Below are 24,595 nucleotides of genomic sequence, written 5' to 3' on the forward strand. Positions count from 1 at the left end.
GGTAATGTTGATGTAACACTACTAACTCAATATCATAGTAGACACAAGCACAACATATCCTTATGGTAATGTTGATGTAACACTACTAACTCGATATCATAGTAGACACAAACACAACATATCCTTATGGTAATGTTGATGTAACACTACTAACTCGATATCATAGTAGACACAAACACAACATATCCTTATGGTAATGTTGATGTAGCACTACTAACTCCATATAGTAGACACAAACACAACATATCCTTATGGTAATGTTGATATAACACTACTAACTCCATATCATAGTAGACACAAACACAACATATCCTTATGGTAATGTTGATGTAACACTACTAACTCCGTATCATAGTAGACACAAACACAACATATCCTGATGGTAATGTTGATGTAACACTACTAACTCCATATAGTAGACACAAACACACATATCCTGATGGTAATGTTGATGTAACACTACTAACTGCATATCATAGTAGACACAAACACAACATATCCTTATGGTAATGTTGATGTAACACTACTAACTCCATATCATAGTAGACACAAACACAACATATCCTTATGGTAATGTTGATGTAACACTACTAACTCCATATCATAGTAGACACAAACACAACATATCCTTATGGTAATGTTGATGTAACACTACTAACTCGATATCATAGTAGACACAAACACAACATATCCTTATGGTAATGTTGATGTAACACTACTAACTCGATATCATAGTAGACACAAACACAACATATCCTTATGGTAATGTTGATGTAACACTACTAACTTCGATATCATAGTAGACACAAACACAACATATCCTTATGGTAATGTTGATGTAACACTACTAACTCGATATCATAGTAGACACAAACACAACATATTCTTATGGTAATGTTGATGTAACACAACTAACTCGATATCACAGTAGACACAAACACAACATATTCTTATGGTAATGTTGATGTAACACAACTAACTCGATATCACAGTAGACACAAACACAACATATTCTTATGGTAATGTTGATGTAACACTACTAACTCCATATAGTAGACACAAACACAACATATCCTTATGGTAATGTTGATGTAACACTACTAACTCCATATAGTAGACACAAACACACATATCCTTATGGTAATGTTGATGTAACACTACTAACTCGATATCATAGTAGACACAAGCACAACATATCCTTATGGTAATGTTGATGTAACACTACTAACTCGATATCATAGTAGACACAAACACAACATATCCTTATGGTAATGTTGATGTAGCACTACTAACTCCATATAGTAGACACAAACACAACATATCCTTATGGTAATGTTGATGTAACACTACTAACTCCATATCATAGTAGACACAAACACACATATCCTGATGGTAATGTTGATGTAGCACTACTAACTCCATATAGTAGACAAACACAACATATCCTTATGGTAATGTTGATGTAACACTACTAACTCCATATCATAGTAAACACAAACACAACATATCCTTATGGTATGTTGATGTAACATCACTAATAACATGTCACAATAGCTAGCTACAAAGACAACTATATATCCTTATAGTAAATGAAATGTAACACCACTAACTGCATGTCACAGTAGCTTCAAAGTGTGATTTATGTTTAAATTGCACGTGTCTCACACAGTATGACTGTGTGTGTTCTGTGTTTAAATTGCACGAGGCTCACACAATATGATTGAGTGTTGACAGATATGATAACGTGATTGTGAAAGGTCTGTCAGCTAGTTTTGGAAAGAGCAGAGAATGTATTGTCACTACACATTAAAGATTAATATTCGTTTAGTAACATTTATTTTGGGGATAAAGAAGTGCTATTCAAACATGCCAAATATTTTTACAAAGAAACTGTAAAGGTCTGAATATGTCTTTTAATCATGTGCTAATAAACATTACCTATTATTTATTATTTTGATTATGTTTTTACAATTTCAGCTACATAACTTGTTGAGGTCTTAACTAAAGTTTTAATCTTTTAGTTGTATTAATATTCAATTTCTTCTCGATCTATTGATTATAATGACAAAACCACAGTACAAAAAACTTCATCTAATGTTAAAATTGGAAAATTCTAACATTTATTTATGAGAAATATTCAACTAAAACCAATTAAAATAGATAATTACTTCTATTAGGCCGTGCAGTCGGTCGTCCAAAAAATCCACCAAAAGGATCATGACCAAAGAAGTCTCTAAACACTTCCTCTGGATCACGAAATGCAAACTTGAAGAAATGGTTAAAATCCCTATCAAACATTGGGTTCATTCCATAGTGTCGTCTGTGGTGGTTACGGCCATAACCTGATAACCCTTCTTTACCTTGTAGGTCATATATCCTTCTCTTCTTTTCTGTTTGATACAGACAGTCTTATGTAAACCCAAAACACTTTTTGGTATTTATTTATATGTCTATTAAAGCAGGGTGAGGGATGCCTTAAAATGTTTAAATAATAAATAACATTTATACATAAAGTTGACATCCATTAACCATGAATAATTTAAGTTTGATTTATAGTTGTCTCAAGCATATTTTTTACCATTTAAATAAATAGTTAAGGCTTAACTCTGAGAAAAGTGTGTGCACACAAGTTTTTGTATGTAAACTTTAACTTTTTTGCTCACAACAACAAGTACTCTGTTAATACATTTAAATACAATATTTAGTATACTTCTATGTATTGTGATTACTGAGTACCTGAGATAAGATTCCAAAGTTCAGTGTCATTATTTAAATCACAGAAAAACACAAAAACAAGAAAAAATTAGCAAATAGCATTTCTTAATCTCAAAATCATTAGAACTGATACACAAATCAAAACAGAAAAATCACCCATACTGGATTATACATTCCATGGTACCAAGCACATGAAACAAAACAAAAACTCAACATATTAAGAAACCAAATTAATACAGCCACAAAACTATGCTAACCTGATAAAATTAATGATGAAACCAACAAAATAAAAGAACATTTCATCAACAGCAAGAAATTTCCTCAAAAAATGTGGAAAAAATTACATACACACACACACACCTAGACGAACAATAAATTACGCACGCGCGCACACACACACCTAGACCAACAACAATAAACTACGCACGCGCACACGCACACACCTAGACCAACAACAATAAATTATGCACGTGCGCACACACACCTAGACCAACAACAATAAATTACGCATGCGCACGCACACACCTAGACCAACAATAAATTCAAGATACAACAAACTACAAAACCTTTTACTGTTATATACAATACGTTTCCAACATCAGCAAAAAAATAACCAACATTTGGAAAAAAAACTCATAGCAAATAAACTCATTCCAGTAAACACTTAATTTATTCAAAAACCAGGTACAAAACTAAAGTCCACACTATGTAAAAACTACACTGACAAACACCATCATAATTTATAATATACAATGCAACAAGTGCCATGACTTCTATATTGGGGAAACAAACAGAAATATGGAAAAAAAACAAAAACACCTTCACACTTTTGAACACTGCAAATCAAATAAACACAACATAACCACAGAAAACACCCACATATTAAGTAGGGAAACAAATATAAACAAATGCAAAATCAAAGAACCCCAACTTATATGGCAACTAAAACCAAAATTATACCAATATAAAGAAACACCTTTATACCTATACTAATTAATAACCTAACTTCCAACTGCAACGCCCTCTACAATCCTGTACCTGTTTATAATCTCGTCCCTAAGACATATCCATCAATGGTCACATTCAAACTCTCTATTTCTTAACCTGAAGATGGCCTAGGAAAGTTGAAACGTTGTTCTTTCCTTATCAATAAGTGTTAAAACCCATACCAGCCATTCTGAGACACAAATTACTTATTACACTACTATACAAAGTATGAACACACACAATGATTAACAAACCACAATATTAGTCTACTTAACTTCTAGAGAATTGTATTTGATGTACATCAAAATGTAAATTTAACTTATAATTTTGTTGTATATAGAATATTAATACTGATAGAGTCAAGTAAACTAAAATAAAAATCAAAAGTAAGGAATGCAATAAAAACAGCAAATCCAAACCTTTCACTAATGTTAGTTTGTTATAAACAGAAAAAACAAAATGCTAGACAAATCAAAAGTATCCTTGAAACACAGGCTATAACGTGGGATATAATATGTACCCTAGGTTTTGGGGGCTGGAGTGGTAACCTCAGGAGGTAAGTTTAACTCACCCCTAAGTGGTAGTACCTTTTCTTTTTCAATTAATAATTAACTGTTTGAGACTAGTGAAAAGAAATTAAGACTAATAGATGGTGTATCCCTACTGCAATATGGGTCATACCCCTTCAGTCACCTCCAAAACCTAGGTTACATTTTGTATACCACATTATAGCCTGAACCCTGGGGATCCTTTCAAGTGGTACAGAGTTTACTTTTGTTTTGGCTTGTTTTTGTTTATAACAAGCTATATATTATATATATATGTGTGTGTGTGTGTGTGTGTGTGTGTGTATTTGAAATAAATGTTTAAGTTTGTTTAGTATAACAAATATAAATAAAGTGTTCTTAACAAAGCCTCATTACTAAACTTCTACAAATTTGCATCAAACAGAAACAAATACATATAAAAATGAGTTACTCTTGAAGGTTAACTTATATACTAAGAAAAATGAAAAACAAACCAACTAAACCACTACCATCAGATAAAACTTCATAAGCCTCAGAGATTTCTCTAAACTTTCGCTCGGCTTCTTCTTTCACTTCTAGATTTTTATCTGGGTGCCATTTTAAAGCAAGCTTTCGGTACCTAGAGCAGAAATTACATATAATAAAACAAAGGTTAAGCAAGTAGAACTCAAATGAGAAAAATACCAATTTAACACAATAGAATAGTGAAAAGTTTCTATTATAAAAATTATTGCATGCAATTATTTACATATTAAAACTTGTAACATCATTTTCTGCTATGAATGATGCTTTAAATTACAAAAACGTTTACCAGCAGAGTTGGAACATATTGTCTACACAAAACTCACAATTAACAGAATGTTACCAGTAGAGTTGGAACATATTGTCTACACAAAACTCACAATTAACAGAATGTTACCAGTAGAGTTGGAACACATTGTGTACACAAAACTCACAATTAACAGAATGTTACCAGCAGAGTTGGAACACATTGTGTACACAAAACTCACAATTAACAGAATGTTACCAGCAGAGTTGGAACACATTGTCTACACAAAACTCACAATTAACAGAATGTTACCAGCAGAGTTGGAACACATTGTCTACACAAAACTCACAATTAACAGAATGTTACCAGCAGAGTTGGAACACATTGTCTACACAAAACTCACAATTAACAGAATGTTACCAGCAGAGTTGGAACACATTGTCTACACAAAACTCACAATTAACAGAATGTTACCAGCAGAGTTGGAACACATTGTCTACACAAAACTCACAATTAACAGAATGTTACCAGTAGAGTTGGAACACATTGTCTACACAAAACTCACAATTAACAGAATGTTACCAGCAGAGTTGGAACACATTGTGTACACAAAACTCACAATTAACAGAATGTTACCAGCAGAGTTGGAACACATTGTCTACACAAAACTCACAATTAACAGAATGTTACCAGCAGAGTTGGAACACATTGTGTACACAAAACTCACAATTAACAGAATGTTACCAGCAGAGTTGGAACACATTGTCTACACAAAACTCACAATTAACAGAATGTTACCAGCAGAGTTGGAACACATTGTCTACACAAAACTCACAATTAACAGAATGTTACCAGCAGAGTTGGAACACATTGTCTACACAAAACTCACAATTAACAGAATGTTACCAGCAGAGTTGGAACACATTGTCTACACAAAACTCACAATTAACAGAATGTTACCAGCAGAGTTGGAACACATTGTCTACACAAAACTCACAATTAACAGAATGTTACCAGCAGAGTTGGAACACATTGTCTACACAAAACTCACAATTAACAGAATGTTACCAGCAGAGTTGGAACACATTGTCTACACAAAACTCACAATTAACAGAATGTTACCAGCAGAGTTGGAACACATTGTCTACACAAAACTCACAATTAACAGAATGTTACCAGCAGAGTTGGAACACATTGTCTACACAAAACTCACAATTAACAGAATGTTACCAGCAGAGTTGGAACACATTGTGTACACAAAACTCACAATTAACAGAATGTTACCAATTATGCAAATAAATACATAACTTCAAAAAGAAGAAAAAATATTAAAAGTAAGACTGTGTATTAATTTACAATACTATATAAAACAAGATACTAAAAATATGAAGGTAAATTAGCTCTTTATGCCCTTGTTTATTAAGTTGTAGTTGTGTGCTGTTTACTGCTTCTGATGTTTAATATTTTTAACATGCAATCAGTTACTTTTCTAATACAGGTTTTACTTAAGATAATTGTTCATGTACTTACGACTTCTTAATGTCTCCAACTGAAGCAGATTTGTGTACTTCTAATACTTTGTAATAATCCACCATGGTGACTGAAGAACCTTGTTTCACTCACTTATTTGGTTCTATTAAAAAGTAATAATATATTACATACATGTATTTATCATGTATAATTTACAAATAAAGTAGAGTGATTACGAAAACTCAAAATTTTCATCATGATAATCTTGTAATTTATACAATATTAAAAACAATGTGATTTACCACCAAAGCTGAAAACAACAGCATAACTAATGTTGAGTCTCAGAACCAAACCAGCCTGCTGAGCTGAAACATTAACACAATTAATAATGAGATAATTAGGATGGATCTTTAATATCTGATGACGAGACACACTATGTGACTGTTAACAAAACCTTGTTTGAATGTATCTATAATGTCCTGTGTTTGTAAAGTCTGAAACATTATCCTGTTGCCAGTTAAGGTAAGACCATTCACAATCTCTCAAAAAATATTCACAGAATTTCTCATCTTCCTTTCTTACTACTTCCAATCCACATGCTGGTATTTCCTGATAAACAATAGTTATACTGAGCATACATATTTTCAGGTCCATTTGGCATCCATAATGAGAGATGGATAATTACACAAATGGGCTTACAATACCCTCAGCATCAGTAAGGCATCATTCACTCAAATTATTAATATATTTTTTCTTCTTTTTACAAATATATTCAGACATCAATAGGTGGTCTTATAGAACATTAAGGAAAACAAATCAGGAGAGAAATCAGTGTACCATGTGTTTATTAAAATTTCTCATCTATAGTTTTAATATTGTATAGATGTGATTTTCTTTTTCAATATAGATATTAGATGTTTCAGGTACCTACTAAATAATTTATATTTATTTAAACAAATAGTTTCATTAATTTTACATAAGAATAGAAATATGAGGCATATGTAAGTATGATATTTTTGACAAGGTAAACAAATTATAAAATGGGCAGGTTTTAAATATTTTTTTTTTAAATTAAAGATCATGTAATAGTCACTGTTGATTTTATCTAATGACTTGTAATATTCTTCTAGAAAGATGATAAATTCATTCAGTGTAGCATGTACAAGTTGTAAGAGGTCAGTAAACAAAACTTTAACCCTCAACCTACAAAATGTCCTGTAATACGTGCATCATATACTGGCTTTATTACATAACCCAAAGTAATGGGTGCGACCAGAAAAAATTATAAAAAAATTCACAAACAGTTCTCTTATGTTACTGTTCAAACACCAAAAACTGGGAAAGCACTATAAATCTACTGTTTTATTATGGTTACCCTGTTAAATGGTTTGTTTGTTTTTCTTGCTGGGGAGGAGTGAAAATTTATTTTATTTTATCCATTTCAAAATTAGACAAAATAACATACCCCATCTATGTTACTAGTTACTACTCAAGAGATCTTTCATTCAATACCAGAACCTGTCCATCGGACGAAACAGAAGATTTTCTAAAATGTCATTTATATATGTGGTATACTTACTTAAAATGCAAGGTTTGGATGCTCAAAGCTGGAGAAACATTAGAAATCAATAAGCCAAAAATGTGTGATAATCACAGAACCCAAGTATGTATAACCTTAAGTCATGTCTTATGTTTAGACTGTTCTCAATGTTTCTGTATGCATTTAAATTACTACAATTGTTTTAACAACTTAATTACAACAGTAACTTAACTTCAGAAGTTATATTAATACTAGAAATAAATGACCTTATAACACCATCTTGTTGTTATTTAATTTCAACCTTTTGCTGGACAGTTCTGCCACGAATGTTCACTAAAAAATGAAATTGATAGTAAAAAGCTTTTGAAGTGCTGAATTAAATAAAAACAACAATTTGGTGTTATAAGGGCATATATTTGTAGCATTAATGTCTTCCATATACCAATATTTACTGCAGAAGTTATCCCAGTTGTAGCTTGAAACTAGTTATGCTGGAATTGAGACTTCACCTTAACTACATTGTTGGATTCTGGCTTTAAAATCCCATTTTTAACAGTACTAAGCAGTAAAACAGGGTTAGATAGAGAAAACTGGCAACATTTGTCAGTTTGTAAATCATATGTTGTTAAAAAAATTGGAGAGGTAACATAGCCATCTTTAACACTTCTTATACATGAACCACTTGACTTGTTCTGAGATTCATATCTGCACGTACTTATGATACGTGCAGAAATTTAAATATACTAGTCAAGACGTAATGAAAAAAGTTCTTGTTACCAGTGAAATTATTTTTTGACTACCATTTTCATTATAACTGTGGTTCAAAATGAGCTGTGTATACGAACAGAGCAAGTGCGGCGCTGCATTATCAACCGTTGTCATAGTTACAAATCAATGTGCGATCTACCGATTCTAATTATGAGTTTATTGTTTTTCTTACTAATTACCAAGTTAATTATATATCATACACTGTAGCTACTAATTTGATGTCTTACTTAGGGAAGACTTGAAAACGGCTGTGTGATGGTATTTGATCTCTACCTTTCTACTTCAAGTGAACTAACAAGAAGACAATTAGAATTTCGGTTCTTCTCAAATTTAAATTAATTCTATAACTAGTAATTTGATTTAGGTGATGGTATCCATTATTAACTATGACAATGAATAAACAGAAAGATGTACTTCAATACCACCTCTAGCGCAGATAGCCCTCAGTGCAAAGATACCATCAGCCCCACCCAGCAGGGCGTTCACTAACCGCCTGTTCTCAGAAAACGGAAACATTCAGGAGTTAGAGAAAAGCTGCTTCCACAAACTACAGGGTGGCCACTCTTTTCACACTGATAGCCTCAAACTCTCCAACAACAAGAATATCAAAGTGAGAAAATGAATAGTACAGTGTGTCTTTACTAAATGGTAGGCCTAACATCATAAAGTGATATGAGCGTGTATACGCGAAGCTATTAACCTTTATTTTGTCTCGTTTTAATACGACAGCACTACCTTCCACTAATTTTTTTTAAAAAAAAAACAGGATTTATAATTACTAATTATCATCTAATTAAAATAAAACATTGCTTAGAAAAACTATAATGTCTGATTTAATAAGAATAGCGTGTTTGACATAAGCAAACAAGTTCATATTCTGCAGAAATTAAACATGAAACGGTTTGTTTTGTTTTTTGAATTTCGCGCAAAGCTACACGAGGGTTATGAGAGCTATCCGTCCCTAATTTAGCAGTGAAAGACTAGAGGGAAGGCAACTAGTCATTACCACCCACCGCCAACTCTTGGGCTACTCTTTTACCAACGAATAGTGGGACCGACCGAAACTTTATAACATCCCCATAGCTAAAAGGGCGAGTGTGTTTGGTATGACGAAAATTCGAACCCACAACCCTCGGATTACGAGCCTTAACTAACCGGCCATGCCCGGCCTAACATGAAATAGATCTGTGAACATTAACATGCATCACTGATAAACGAGTATCAATAACATTCGCAATATTTACTAAAAAGTAAATAAAACGTAGTGTTATTACAACTTCAGATTATTCAAGTATTAATTAATCAGTCGGGGTTATGAGTTATTTATACGTTCTGATGCTTGTTGTTAATTAGATTATATTGCCTTTAATACATTATATTTACATGAAAGTTTGAGCCATACACTGAAGAACTGATTACTACAATTCAGACGCAAAATGGTCGAATACCAAACACTAACTAGAATAGGCGTAGCGTTTATGTCACTATCTATGTATATAACCCAAACTCCTGCGCTATCTACTGAATAGCATCACAAATATCAATCCAAAGAAAATTTCATATTTTGGATATTTAACATTCAGACAATTTAAAAAATAACTGCGGTATGTGTAACAACTGTTTATTTATAAAACAAAAACACGGCTTTCACTAGGACTGTATGTGAGGATTTGGTGATATCTTTATTGATGTAATTTTTAAATGTAGTACTGAGAAATTGGAGTTCTTGAAACTTATATTTTCAATAAAAGATAGTTTAATATATAGAAATGCTACAGTTTATATCAGTAAAACATTTTGAACTTAGTTACATCAAACCATTTTAATGCAATAAGTTTGATATAAGTAAGAACACAATCCGAACACCTTTCCCGTACAGTGCTTCCCAAACGTCCACTTTTTCTAAATGTATTTGAATGAAGTATCAATACTACGGTTGGTAATTAAAAATACAAACAGTCGCCTGCAGGGGGCATTTCTGCTAGTGAACCTTAATGTGAAGGTTTTTTTCGTTGGAGTGGTTATTTTAAAATATTTGGTGAAAAGGCCACGCCCAGTTCTAAAGATAACGAATTAGTTATCTGAGAGTGAAAATGTTTTCATTTTCAAATTCAACAAAATTTTATTTGCTAATGGTACTACAACTAACTTGTACAATTTCACGGCTGACTGAGAAGTAATAGAATATACGCTATGTCTAACACTGATCCAAGTACTTCTTCAAATGTAACTACTGCACTGAATGACTAACACTACCAACTTACAATAAAAACTGAGACAACATTTAACCGATTCTCGTATCTGTTTCTGATATATCAATTCTAAATATAAGGTTTTCTGACGTCATCAAGAATATTCTTGGACTACTTTTATAAACTTTACGATCTTTATATCATCTGCTTTCCAGCTAAATCTACATAAAATTATAGCTTAATTAAATCCTTTGAATAACTTTAGTATAAAAATAAAACACTCTACCAAACTGACTTCACCAAATCTTTCTGGTGGTTTTATTTCCCAATGCCAATGACATACAGATGGAGTGGCCTCTTGTTTATCATATTGCTGGAGGTATTCTTTCTGGTTAGATGATTGAGTGAATATACTGCTAACTCCATCCTCGCTGGAAGTGGTCTTAACAGGTATACTGAGATCTTTAGCAGGTTGAATTTATATTGAAGTTTCTTCTCTGGAGAAACCCAGTTGGCAGTTCTCTCATCAACATATTTCCAAAGATAACCACACAGTATACGACCTTGGGCTGGGTCACATATCCTCCCTGTAAACCACATCAATGGTTCTTTACAGTACACTATATGGAAATTGCCAGCACCTACTTAACTTTCTAGTTCGTTCTTTCTGTTGGCGTGGATTGTACACCCGAGAGCAACATCATGATGACAACTTCTCATTTTCTTACAAGCTTATTTAAAGTCCTTCATGGGTAAAATCATGTACAACGTCTCTTCACATCCACTCCAACTCTTCCAATCGTCAAAGAATAGTGGAGTATTTGGTTCCACCATGCACCATCACTACATGTAGATTTACTGCTGATAACTCCGGTTACATCATTTATTGGTGTTGCAATGATTACCATACCTGTTTTTGCTTATAGTTCAACCTCTGATGTAGAAATGTCATGTAATACACATGGAGTTCCTGGTCATAAATTCTGAAACTATTTGAAGCTGGCCTAAACTCGCATCCATGTCTCCACATAAAGTTAGAACGCAATGTTCTTTAATGTCAATAACTCACACACACACACACACTATGAGAAGCATTTTATAGTAACTGATAACTTCTTGCTGGATCTCTTATTCACATTTAACATTCACGTAATCTTCTTAATTCACTTCTGGGAACAGTTTCACTGCCAGTTGATGAACATTTTGCAAGGTATTCCAATAATAAACTGAAGGGCTTGTGAATGAACTCATTATCTCATGTATGGAATATTTCCAGTAAACCTCACCCCATAAATCCAGCTACTTCTGGTTAGTTCTATTGTCCTGTGATCTGGATGGGTTTTGAGACACGTTGTCTCCTTGGCTTAACAACAGCTGTTCAATTTTCAAACTGTACAGGCCACACAACAGCTGTTCAATTCCTCACATTTCCACCTGTACAGGCCACACAACAGCTGTTCAATTCCTCACATTTCCACCTGTACAGGCCACACAACAGCTGTTCATTCCTCACATTTCTATCCTCTTGGACTTCTTATTCCATACTGGATTTAAACTACAGTTCCTTACAATATTTCACTCATTCTTGTATTTATATCTGATGTCTCAGTTCTGTATATATATTTGTCGAAGCCATAAGAATTTCATGACATCATTATAGAACTACCATAAATTTTCTATCTTAACATCACATCCTATTTAGCTAAGACATGAATTCAAAACTTGAAAATATAGCTTACAATATTTCCAAAAGTCACCAAAAGAACTTCTTTAGCTACGAACAACAAAAACGTTTAACTTGTTATAAGTGGATTTTTACGATACCAGGTAAACACAAACTGTCAAACTCCACTGACTGGGAAAACGAATATTAATTTTAGTGAAATGAATGGTGTGTGAAAAGTACCAAAACTAAATAACTACGTAATAATTAACTTTATTCTACAAATTTGTACAAGTTGAAAATTTCTTTAGATTAGAGAAAATCTTCCTGATATTTAAGAAGTGATGATTTAAAGTCCAAGCCTTCAGCAACTGGAAAATAAAGTTTCTAAATTTAAAACAATTTATATTGTTAATTTTCAAGTTTTGTCCACGAAATCATTGACAAGTCATAACACTTAGAGAAAAGAAAACATGTTTTAATTTAGATTTTAATATTTAATTTATCCATGGTTCTATAATATTATGCACCTATTTCTGAAATACTGATACTAATCAAATGTTTTTATATTTCTTCGTATGAGAAGTTAAGGTTTAGAAGTGATCCACCAAAACAACTTATTTTAACAATTCCGTGAGTCATAGAAGAGGTAAAGCTGTCAAAACAAACACACGTCGACAGGTCACTAACAATAACACTGCCCAACAAAGTTTTTGCTTCTTGAACACTGTTGGGTGTTCCTTATAGATGTTTGGCTGCTGATCACGAAAATCACATCCAGATTTACTCATCACGTACCGTTTAATCGAAATCTTCAGTTTTGCTTCAATGGCAAAACGATATCAGGGCAACTGGAATCCGTCAATGCTTGCAGAATACTGTTGGACACTGCAACGTGATGCACCGGACATTGAATACAAACGTAAATCAGGAGCAAAACAATTATGTTGAACTTAATAGCGTATTAGAAACATAAACGCAATTAAATACGTTATTGCCCGTAAACAGTTAACAGTCCATTTTTCAGAGTTCCTACGTGATGAAGCAAAACCAAAACCATATTTGTACAAACCCACCAGGAACCTGTCACAACCAACAAAAACTTTTCAAAAAATTGTTGTCCAGTGTAATTAACTTTAAACTTGTCAGTTACAATTCGTATTTTAGTGAAACGTTGGATATTTTATTAACGAGTTTGTTTGTTTTGACTTTCTCGCAAAGCTACACGAGGGTTATGTGAGCTAGTCGACCACAAATTAGCAGTGAAGGACTAGACGGAAGGCAGCTAGTGATCACCACCCACCGCTAACCTTTGTGCCGCACTTTTACCAACAAGTAGTGGCACGGACATTACATTATAATGCCCAAACAATAGCGAGTGGGAAATTAGATAACACAGAACAGTGACGACAAACAATGGTGATTGGGAAATTAAATAACACAGAACAGTGACGACAAACAATGGTGATTGGGAAATTAAATAACACAGAACAGTGACGACAAACAATGGTGATTGGGAAATTAAATAACACAGAACAGTGACGACTAACAATGGTGATTGGGAAATTAAATAATACAGAACAGTGACGACTAACAATGGTGATTGGGAAATTAAATAATACAGAACAGTGACGACTAACAATGGTGATTGGGAAATTAAATAATACAGAACAGTGACGACAAACAATGGTGATTGGGAAATTAAATAATACAGAACAGTGACGACAAACGATACTGGCTGAAAAATTAAATACAGAACAGTGACGATATACAATGCTGACTTTCAACAATGAATTACATTATTTGGTGACATTAAGTCAAACATGGTTTACTTTCGTTTCTGGATATGAGTGGCTAATCTCAACTACAAAATGTAGGCTGTAGTTCATAGAAATTTGTCAAAGTTTGATGCTGAGAATTCAAACAAAGAGTCTCGATTGTTTAATGAACATGCTTTAACTGGAATTCTGTCTAATAATTGTGTAATATTTCTAAACAAGCAAGACACCCACACCAAGAACCTCACCTTAGCAAATAAAACCTCCACAGATGTCACTGTTCTAATATCCAGGATACTATGTGGAGGTACATCTGAAAACAGTATAAAAGAAATACTGTTGAAAAATCTTAATTTTAAGTAAACAAAGAAACACGTTACGTTTTAATATGGTTAAAATAGTCACAACGACGCAAGCTAGTTTAAAGTGAAGAAGCGTTTCACAAAAAACAAGATATATCAAGTTTTAGTTGTTATTTTACATTTCACGCAAAGCCACTTAAGGGCTGTCTGCGCTAGCGCTCCCTAATTTAGCAGTGTAAGACTAGAGGGAAGGCAGCTGGTCATTACCACTCACTGCCAACTTTTGGGTTACTCTTTTACCACGAATAGTGGGATTGACCGTCACATTATAACGCCCCCACGGCTGAAAGGGCGAGCATGTTTGGTGCGACCAGGATTCAAACTCGCGACCCTCGGATTACAAGTCAAACGCTTTAGTCCACCTGGCCATGCCGGGCCTATTGTTCAGATCTATCAGTTCATGTTTTTACACAGTTGGTTAAATATACTGCTAAAAATTAAAGGAACAAGAACGTATTTCAGTACATTATATAATTATATTTCAGTATGTATGAAAAACATATCCGTTCCTCTACAGGTGTATGTTAAGCTTGCGAGTGAAGTTTGAAGCAACTCAAACGAAACGCATCTCACTCAGAGTACAACTCATGGTACCCACGGTTGTTACGTGGAACTAGGCATTCCTCATTAATTCTCGAAACACACACCAACATGGATTTTTTAAGGATCGTTTGGTCAGTGTTTACCTTCACCTTGTGTACCCAAGCAATCAGGCGCCATCTGAATCAAAACGAAGTGGACAGGGCGGTCCAGATGCTGGAGGATAACCAGATCCAAAGGATGGTGACACCTTCAGCATTCCACTAGAGCCCGTGTGTCGACCCAAAATAGTCAAAGTCGTCTGCACGAAGGACGCCTTAGGGCGAGACGGCCTGCAAGAGGCGTAATTCTGACAGCACTGACCGTGCAGCCAGGTTGGAGTTTGCTCGTTAGCACCTGGACTAGGAACCTCGTCAATGGGTCACCGTGCTGTGGACAGATGATGATAGACGTTCGAGAGTGTGAAGACGCTAAGGAGAGTGATTTTCCGCTGTAACATTGTGCAAGTCGACGCTTATGGAGGAGGTTCTGTAATGGTCTGGGCAGGCATATGCTTGGGTGGCCGCACGGTCTTACTCATACTTGACAGGGGTGCTCTGAACGCACGACGATACAAAGATGAAACTCTGGAACCTATTTTGGGTCCTTTGGCGATGAGTTCATTTTCATGCAGGTTAACGCGCAAGCCCACGTCGCCAGACTGTGTATGGACTTCCTTGATGAGGAAGGAATAGACTTTTGCGCGTTCCGCCAGATCTTCAGATTTAAATCCGACTGAACATTGTTGGGATATGTTGTGGAGGAGTGTTAGTGGACGCCAGTATCCTCCTCAGAATGTATAGGAACTCCGACAAGCCCTGGTAGACTAGTGGGCTGCCATACCCCAAGATAACATCGATAGACTGATTCGAAGTGTGTGAGAAGTGTGTCACAGCTTGTGGAGGTCACACTGGATATTGAATGTTTCAAATATTTCTTAAATAAACGCATGTAAACTGTTTAAAGTATTGCTTCATATGGGATATCAGTTTTGGTGATAATGGTCATTTTAAACTTTTTTCTCCATGTTTTACCGTTCATCACACATTAAAAACAGATACAGATGGAGCTGAAATGAGGCAAATCATCTAAAAAATAAAAATATTATCACATTTAGAACACTGAGATAAATCATATAAGAAAACGTACTTGTTCCTTTAATTTTTTGAGCAGTTTAGTTAAACAAATCAGAGGTATGAATTTAATTTTTATTACGATTAGTTAAATAGTTGAACGATTCAGAAGTATCAATCAGTTCATGTTTTCACACAGTTAATTGAATAGTTAAACGACTCAGAGGTCTCTATTCATTTTTTTTTGTTTTGTTTACACAGTTTGATTTAATAACTAAATTATTCAAATGCCTTAATTCACATACACTACATGACAAAATTATGTGGACACTCGACCGTCACAGCCATATGTACTTGTTGAACATCTCATTCTAAAATCATGGGCATCAATATGGAGTTAGTCCCCCTTTACTGCTATAACAACCTCCACTCTTCTGATGTTGGCAGTGAAGAACTGGCTCGCAGTTGGCATTCCAATTAATCCCAAAGGTGTTCAATGGGGTTGAGGTTAGGGCTCCGTGCAGGTCAGTCAAGTTATTCCACACCAACCTCGGCAAACCATGTCTTTATGGACCTCGCTTTGTACACAGGGGTATTGTCATACTGAAACAAAAAAGAATTTTCCCCAAACTGTTGTCATAAAGTTGGAAGCACACAATTCTCTAGAATATCATTGTATGCTGTAGTATTAAAGTTTACATTCACTAGAACTAAAGCACATGGTGATCTTGTGTGTGGCTGCTCGGCCATAGAAACGAATTTCATGGAACTCCTGACGAACAGTTCTTGTGGTGACGTTGCTCCCAGTTTGGAACTCGGAGTGTTGCAACTGTGGACAGACGATTTTTACGCGCTTCAGCACTCGGCGGTCCCGTTCTGCGAGCTTGTGCGGCCTACCGCTTCGTGGCTGAGCTGTTGTTGCTCCAAGACGTTTCCACTTCACAATAACAACACTTACAGTTGACCGGGGCAGCTCTAGCAGAGCAGAAACTTGACGAACTGACTTGTTGGAAAGGTAGCATCTTATTACAGTGCCATGTTGAAAGTCACTGAGCTCTTCAGTTCGACCCATTCTACTGTCAATGTTTGTTTATGGAGATTACATGGCTGTATGATTGATTTTATGCACCTGTTAGCAATGAATGTGGCTGAAATAGCCGAACTCATTAATTAAAAGAGTGTCCACATACTTTTGGCCATGTAGTGTATTTTGTTTCTCGTTAACAGTCAGACGCTTCAGATGCTATGACTCTCGTTTAAGATGTTTTATTTCATCTGTTGTAACTTTTAGCACGACAGGAATAAACCCTAATAATATATTCTTCTAGTTCTACTGACACATACAATAATTAGTATGACGTGAAGATTAGCTCAGCACGTTATTCGCAAGGCCTGAGCAGTGAAACTGTTAAACAAAATTTATTTTGTTTTCACACGAATTTTGGACAGCCCCTAATCTTTAAAACACACGCACATACCAATTCTATGTTAAATATTAGACATGTTGGTTTTTGAATTGCGCGCAAAGCTACACGAGGGCTATCTACGTTAGCCATCCCTAATTTAGCAGTGTAAGATTAGAGGAAAGGCAGCTAGTCATCACCACTCACCGCCAACTCTTGGGCTACTCTTTTACCAACGAATGTGACTGACCGTCACATTATAACACCCCACGCTGAAAGGGCGAACATGTTTAGTGTGACGGGGATTCGAACCCGCGACCCTCAGATTACGAGTGCCTTAACCACCTGGCCATGCCGGGTCTTATTAGACATGTAATAGTTACCAACAACTAAAGACGTCTCTACGTTTCATTAGACCAATACTTATAAAAAGTAGAAACACCACACTAGAACACGTCATAACAAGTATTAACAAAACAACACTTAGGTTATTCACCTTAAAAACCCGTGACTCAAAGGGGTAGAAGACCGCATGGTCAGTGATGGATAACCTTAAGACCTTAGCAAATACGATCTACTTGAGTTCACATAACAGTTATTTTATTATAGTTTACACATTTGTGGGCTGTAAGTTAATGAGGCCTACTAGAAGAACAAAGGCGGGCATTGTGTGACAACCTTCTTATCAGCACAAGGTCTATACAGCAGGGCTTTCCGTCCACACAAGATGCTCTGAAGATCTGAAAACACGGACTTTAAGCTGGTAATTAATCGAATGAATAATTAAAAGAGTTCGGCAGTCGTTTCAAGTTACGGTCCACAAATTAGGAATTGACTGAACAAAGATGTCGGCAGCAAAGTACAATAAGTGACGTTAAACGTTTCGTGAAGAACTTTGCACCAGACGAACTGTTCACGTGCAACGACTCACAGTAATGGTAAGGAAAGGCTCACGACACTTGTAGCACTATTTGTCAGCCAGACCAAGCCTGACAGTTTTTTTTCTATACATATATACGCAGCACATTCATGATGATATAAAAACAGGTCCAAGAAGTATTGATAAAAATGAAATAGAAACACTATAACCCGAGCACTTTCGAAAGGTGGATCTTTCTTCTTCAGGGATAAACTGAAGAAAAGTCCATCTTTCAAAAGCGCTCAAATTATACGCAGTACATGTTAGGATTACAAGTTAATATCAAGAAATACATCACGAAGTGCCTTCTTGTAAATCTAGCATTGTAAAAAGAGCTATTGATTAAAAAACAGATAGAGCAGACAAAGATAGTCATTTACTACATTCTACAAAACATGACGGTCCAGTTACTATGTTCTACAAAACATAGTTCCAGCCTCGTTAGAATCTGGAAACAGGAGAAGATGCTTGTAAAAACAAGAAAAGATAAAGTTTCAGCCACATAACGAGGATGTAACTCGCATCATACGAGTATAACCCGTGGGTGGTCATGAATTTCAACAAGACCCAGTGCTTTCGTAACCTTTGAATTACAGAACACAGGGGGAAAAGAAAAAAGATGTTTAACTTTAACTTTTTTTGTGACGACATAATTACGGGAAGACCTGACCAACTGGGGTCACATAAGCTAAGTTTGACCAGACCATACACCGGGATGATTTCACTGTTCGGGCTCCATCCAATAAATGTAAAATTTGCATGTGACAAACACAACACGTAAAGCCAATAAAATTGAAGTCAAACACAAATTTTCGCTTTAGAAAATCGTCCCTCAAAAAACACCAAGGTTTGATAAAGAAACAATAATAAGAGCTTCGAACTGTGGTAAAAATCTTTAACGTATATTGTAAAAAAATAAAAACGTTTGTTTTTTATATAGGGAACAACTCTTCTCGGCTGTGTGGTTACTTGGCGGATTGGTACAGATCCTTGTGACGTAATAATCACTTCAGTCTATTATCAGTGGTGTTCTTTGTACAAACTGAAAAATATCTTGAGAATAGAGATACAACATAGAATGGGTTATGCAGTTTTAAAAATTGGTCTTTCAGTTATAGTTTGTAACTAAAATGTTTAGAAATATTTGAGAATACGCGTACATATTACTTTTACAGAAGATACCATTTGACATCTCTTACACGTATTAATTACTGATTTTTATATATAAACTACGTTTTGATACAAGATTAAATGAGTTTTATAGAAGATGGTACACGTGACCTCTGGAACATTAAGTTAGGTTGACCATGTTAACAATTATACCAGTTAGTAAAGCTGTAAATATTGTTTAATAACTATATTTACAACGATGTTTAACTAAAATCTCAATAATTACCAAGCTGCCTCAAGGTACGGCACAACACAACAACGTCATTCAAACAACAACACAGAAAAGCATCGCCCAATGGCGGTTTAACTGAAAACTAGGCTAAGAACATGTACCAGAGAATCCTTAGTATTGTACGGTTCAGTTGGAAATCAACAGACTTAATATATGAAAAATATATTATATATAATATCTTATAGAGAAATAACATAACTAATTTATTACTGTATTACATCAATATATAAATACCAGATAATTCTGGAAATAATCATTTGAAGACCAACCATAGTTTTAAAGAAGTCTAGTTGGCTGTAACATTTAACAATTAAGACACTATCACAACCTATTATTTAATAGGCACAGGCACAATGACGCCAACCCATCATTTAATGGCAAGACAGGCACAATGACGCCAACCCATCATTTAATGACAAGACAGGTTGATTGATTGATTTAGTGTTTCATGGCACAAAGCAGCTAGGCTATCTGCGCCAAACGTCCAGTCTACAAAGTTGTAAAGGGCTTTCTCTAGCAAAATGGTAATGATCATAACCCGCCAGGAAGACTAACAGGTAAGTATAAGAACCACCGTCAGTCACCTGAAGTTGGTCTTTCCAGTCCTGGTTCCGAGTTATGTGTCATTGTGGCCAGTACTAAAATGTAAAGTAATAAAAGTGTTAAATGACATGCAGCAAAAGTGCAATAACAACTCGCCAGGACGACTAATGAGTGGTTCAAACGGATAGTTCAAACAGCAGCGTTAGTCACCTGAAGTTGGCCTTTCCAGTCCTGGTGTCGAGTTATTTAATGTCCTGGCCATTGTCCAATGTCAAATTGAACTAGAGAGAATGAAACTGTGAAAAGGGAACCACAATTAAAAAGGTGTAATGAACAAACATTCAACACTTAAATGAGATTAAAAAGATTAATGACCATTAAATAACTAAAAACCTTATCAAGGTGGACAGTATCACCATCACCAATAACACTGTCTAATGTTACAGATAAACCCTGGAAAAAACATGTTTAAAATGGTGCCGTCGTTGTGAATCACAATGATGACAAGAAAGTAAAATGTGGCTTACTGTGATCTGAGTGTTACACAAACTACACACTGGTGCATCAGTTCCAGATAAAAGAAAACGACGAGTTAAAAAACTGTGACCAATGGATAATCTAGTTACAACAACTTCCTCCTTCCGGACCTTACGAAAGCTAGATGGCCAAAGCCCAATATAAGGTTTTATGTGAAAAAGCTTATTGTCGCGTTGCTCACTCCAAGTGGACTGCCAGCTGGCACGGGTCCGAGCCTTGAATACAAGACCATAGTTCATGTACGGAATAGGCACAGTGGTGATGGTGCTGGAGCAGACAGATTTAGCTGCCATGTCTGCAAGCTCGTTCCCGCGAATACCAACATGGCCTGGTATCAAGAAAAACTGAATAGAAGTAGCTGTTAATGAGAAATGGGCCAGTCGGTTTTGAATATCAGCGAGAACAGGGTGTGAGCCAACATGTAGCGATTCCAAGTCAAGTATAGAACTAAGCAAATCAGTATAAATAGTGCAGTTGGAGTACTGCTCAGCTTCAATATGATCCAGGGCAAGAGATATGGCATACAGTTCAGCAGTGAACACAGAAGCTGTAGAGGGGATTCTGCGTGCAACCACCGAACCGCAGCAAACCATAGCAGAGCCCACTGAATTACCTGATATCGAACCATCTGTATAAATGTGAACGGAATGATTGTTTGAAAGATGTTCATTAAATGAAAGACGGTACTTCCTATCTGAAGTATCTGTCCTTTTCAGATGGCTGAAAGAAAGGTCACATTTGGGGGCTGTAAGCCATGGTGGGATGGGCTGACCTATGGAATCTGCAATGTTATCCAAGGACAGACCCAATTCATCCAATTGCTCCCGGATGCGAAGGCCAAATGGAGCAATGGCAGATCATCTGTTCTGAAAAGGTATGGCCCACTGAGGAAGGAAAACACATCCCCAGGTGGGATGCTTTGGTAAGGAACAAAGTTTTGAAGAATATAGTAAAGATAGTTGCAAATGGCAAAGGTGCAGAGAAGGTTCATGAGATTCAACGTACAAACTTTGAACTGGAGAGGCACGGAAAGCCCCAGTGCAGAATCGAAGTCCTTTGTGATGAATGGGGTCCAGCATCTTTAAGGCCGAGGGTCTGGCAGAGCCATAGACCATTGATCCATAGTCGGGTTTTGATCGAATAACAGCACGATATACCTTTAACATATAATATCGATCTGCTCCCCAACTGGTAGTAGAGAGGACACGGAGGATGTTCAGTGCTTTTGACCCGAAGCTGCTTTAAGTGTGGTATAAAGGTCAGCTTACGGTCAAAGATAAGCCCCAAGAACTTGGTCTCAGGGACCACTGGCAGTGAGACTTCATTGATATGAAGTTCAGGATCAGGGTGAATACCCCGTTGACGGCAAAAGTGCATGCAAACGGTTTTAGAGAGAGAAATTAAAGCTGTTCGCCTTAGTCCACTTCACTACGCGATTGAGGGCAGTTGGTAGTTGCCGCTCAATATATCTCATGTTCGACGACTGACATGAGATGTGAAAGTCGTCGACATACAGCCCATTCGCAATAGTGAGAGGGAGTTGTTCAGTGATGGCATTTATCTTTATACTGAAAAGTGTGACACTCAAAACACAGCCCTGAGGGACTCCAAGTTCCTGTACAAAAGAACGGAAAAGTGTCGAACCCACACGAACTTGGAATTATCCTGTCCATTAAATTTTTTTTTAATAAACAAGGGTAAATGGCCACGTAACTCGCAAAATGCCATACCTCCATGTTGTGTCATAAGCCTTCTCAATGTCAAAGGATATTGATACAAGATGTTGGCGTTTGAGAAAGACTTCTCTAATTGATGTTTCAAGTCAAATTAGGTGGTCTGTGGTGGAGTGTTGTCGTCGGAACCCACACTGGGTGGGCGAGAGGAGGTTGTTTGATTCGAGGAACCAAACAAGACGAGCATTAACCATCCTTTCTAAGGTCTTACAGAGACAACTTGTCAAATCATTGATTGATTGATTGATTGATTGATTGATTTAGTGTTTTACGGCACAAAGCAGCGAGGCTATCTGCGCCAGACAATCGGTAAAAATGTAAAAAATAAATGTAGTAATAGACATAAATGGAAATAAAGGTAAAACAAAAAAGTATAAAACCAATGTTGACACCTAGTCTACATAGAAGGCAGAGTATAAGAAGTTGTAAGGTATTTACTCTAGCAAAAAGGTAATGATCATAACCCGCCAGGAAGACTAACAGGTAAGTTCAAGAACCACCGTCAATCACCTGAAGTTGGTCTTTCCAGTCCTGGTTCCGGGTTGTGTGTCAAAGCAGCTATTATCAAAATGTAAAAGAATAAAAGTTTTAAAAGACACTCTGCAAAATCGTAATAATGAGTAGCCAAATGTCCAATAAAAAGATAAAAGTCAAGTAAATGGAGTAAAATTTGTAAAAGTAATTGAAGATAAAAGCAAACCGGCAATTAAAACAGAAAATGGCGTAAAAACCAATGTTGACATCCAGTCAACAAAGTTGTAAAGAACTACCTGTAGAAAAATGGTAATGATCATAACCCGCCAGGAAGACTAACAGGTAAGTATAAAAACCACCGTCAGTCACCTGAAGTTGGTCTTTCCATTCCTGGTTCTGGGTTATGAGTCAATATGGCAAGTACTAAAAAGTTAAGTAGCAAAAGTGTGAAATGATATGCAGCAAAAGTATAATAACAACTCGCCAGGACGACTAACGAGTAGTTCAAACGGATAGTTCAAACAGTAGCGTTAGTCACCTGAAGTTGGCCTTTCCAGTCCTGGTGTCGAGTTATTTAATGTTCTGGCCATTGTCCAATGTCAAATTGAAGAAGAGAGATTAAAACTGTAAAAAAGAAACCACAATTAAAAAGGTGTAATGAATAAATATGCAACACTTAAAGGAGATTAAAAAGATTAATGGTCATTAAAAAATTAAAAACATTATCAAGGTGGACAGAGTCACCATCACCAATAACTCTGTCCAATGTTATAGACTGACCCTGGGAAAAAATATGTTTAAAATATTGCCGTCGTTGAGAATTGTAACGATGGCAAGAAAGTAAAACGTGGCTGATAGTGATTTGAGTGTTACACAAACTACACATTGGTGCATCAGTTCCAGATAAAAGAAAATGATGAGTTAAAAAACTGTGACCAATGCGTAGCCTAGTGAGAACAACTTCCTCCTTCCGAACTTTACGGAAGCTAGATGGCCAAAGCCTAATATAAGGTTTTATGTGAAAAAGCTTATTGTCGCGTTGCTCACTCCAAGTGGACTGCCAGCTGGCACGGAGCCGAGCCTTGAATACAAGACCATAGTTCATGTACGGAATTGGCATAGGAGTGATGGTGCTGAAGCAGACATATTTAGCTGCCATGT

General features: G+C 35.8%; 1 protein-coding gene across 13 annotated transcripts in view; it reads right to left on the minus strand.

Moving 5' to 3' along the window:
• LOC143234680 (dnaJ homolog subfamily B member 6-like) overlaps positions 1-24,595 on the minus strand; it is a 72,288-nt gene that overhangs the window by 33,609 nt on the left and 14,084 nt on the right. For 2 of the 13 annotated variants that reach the window (XM_076472227.1, XM_076472233.1), the window contains exons 2-4: positions 6,529-6,631; positions 4,724-4,848; positions 2,169-2,390 (exon numbers count right to left, since the gene is read on the minus strand). In XM_076472227.1, the coding sequence (XP_076328342.1) occupies positions 2,169-2,390; positions 4,724-4,848; positions 6,529-6,593 (412 nt within the window). In that variant the 5' untranslated portion in view covers positions 6,594-6,631. Of the gene's footprint in view, positions 1-2,168; positions 2,391-4,723; positions 4,849-6,528; positions 6,632-9,003; positions 9,486-14,657; positions 14,723-24,595 lie in introns of those variants that run through there. The other 11 variants (XM_076472228.1, XM_076472235.1, XM_076472236.1 and 8 more) reach the window with 11 other exon arrangements.

Source organism: Tachypleus tridentatus, chromosome 12 (genome assembly GCF_004210375.1).
Source record: "Tachypleus tridentatus isolate NWPU-2018 chromosome 12, ASM421037v1, whole genome shotgun sequence".
NCBI lineage: Eukaryota > Metazoa > Arthropoda > Merostomata > Xiphosura > Limulidae > Tachypleus > Tachypleus tridentatus.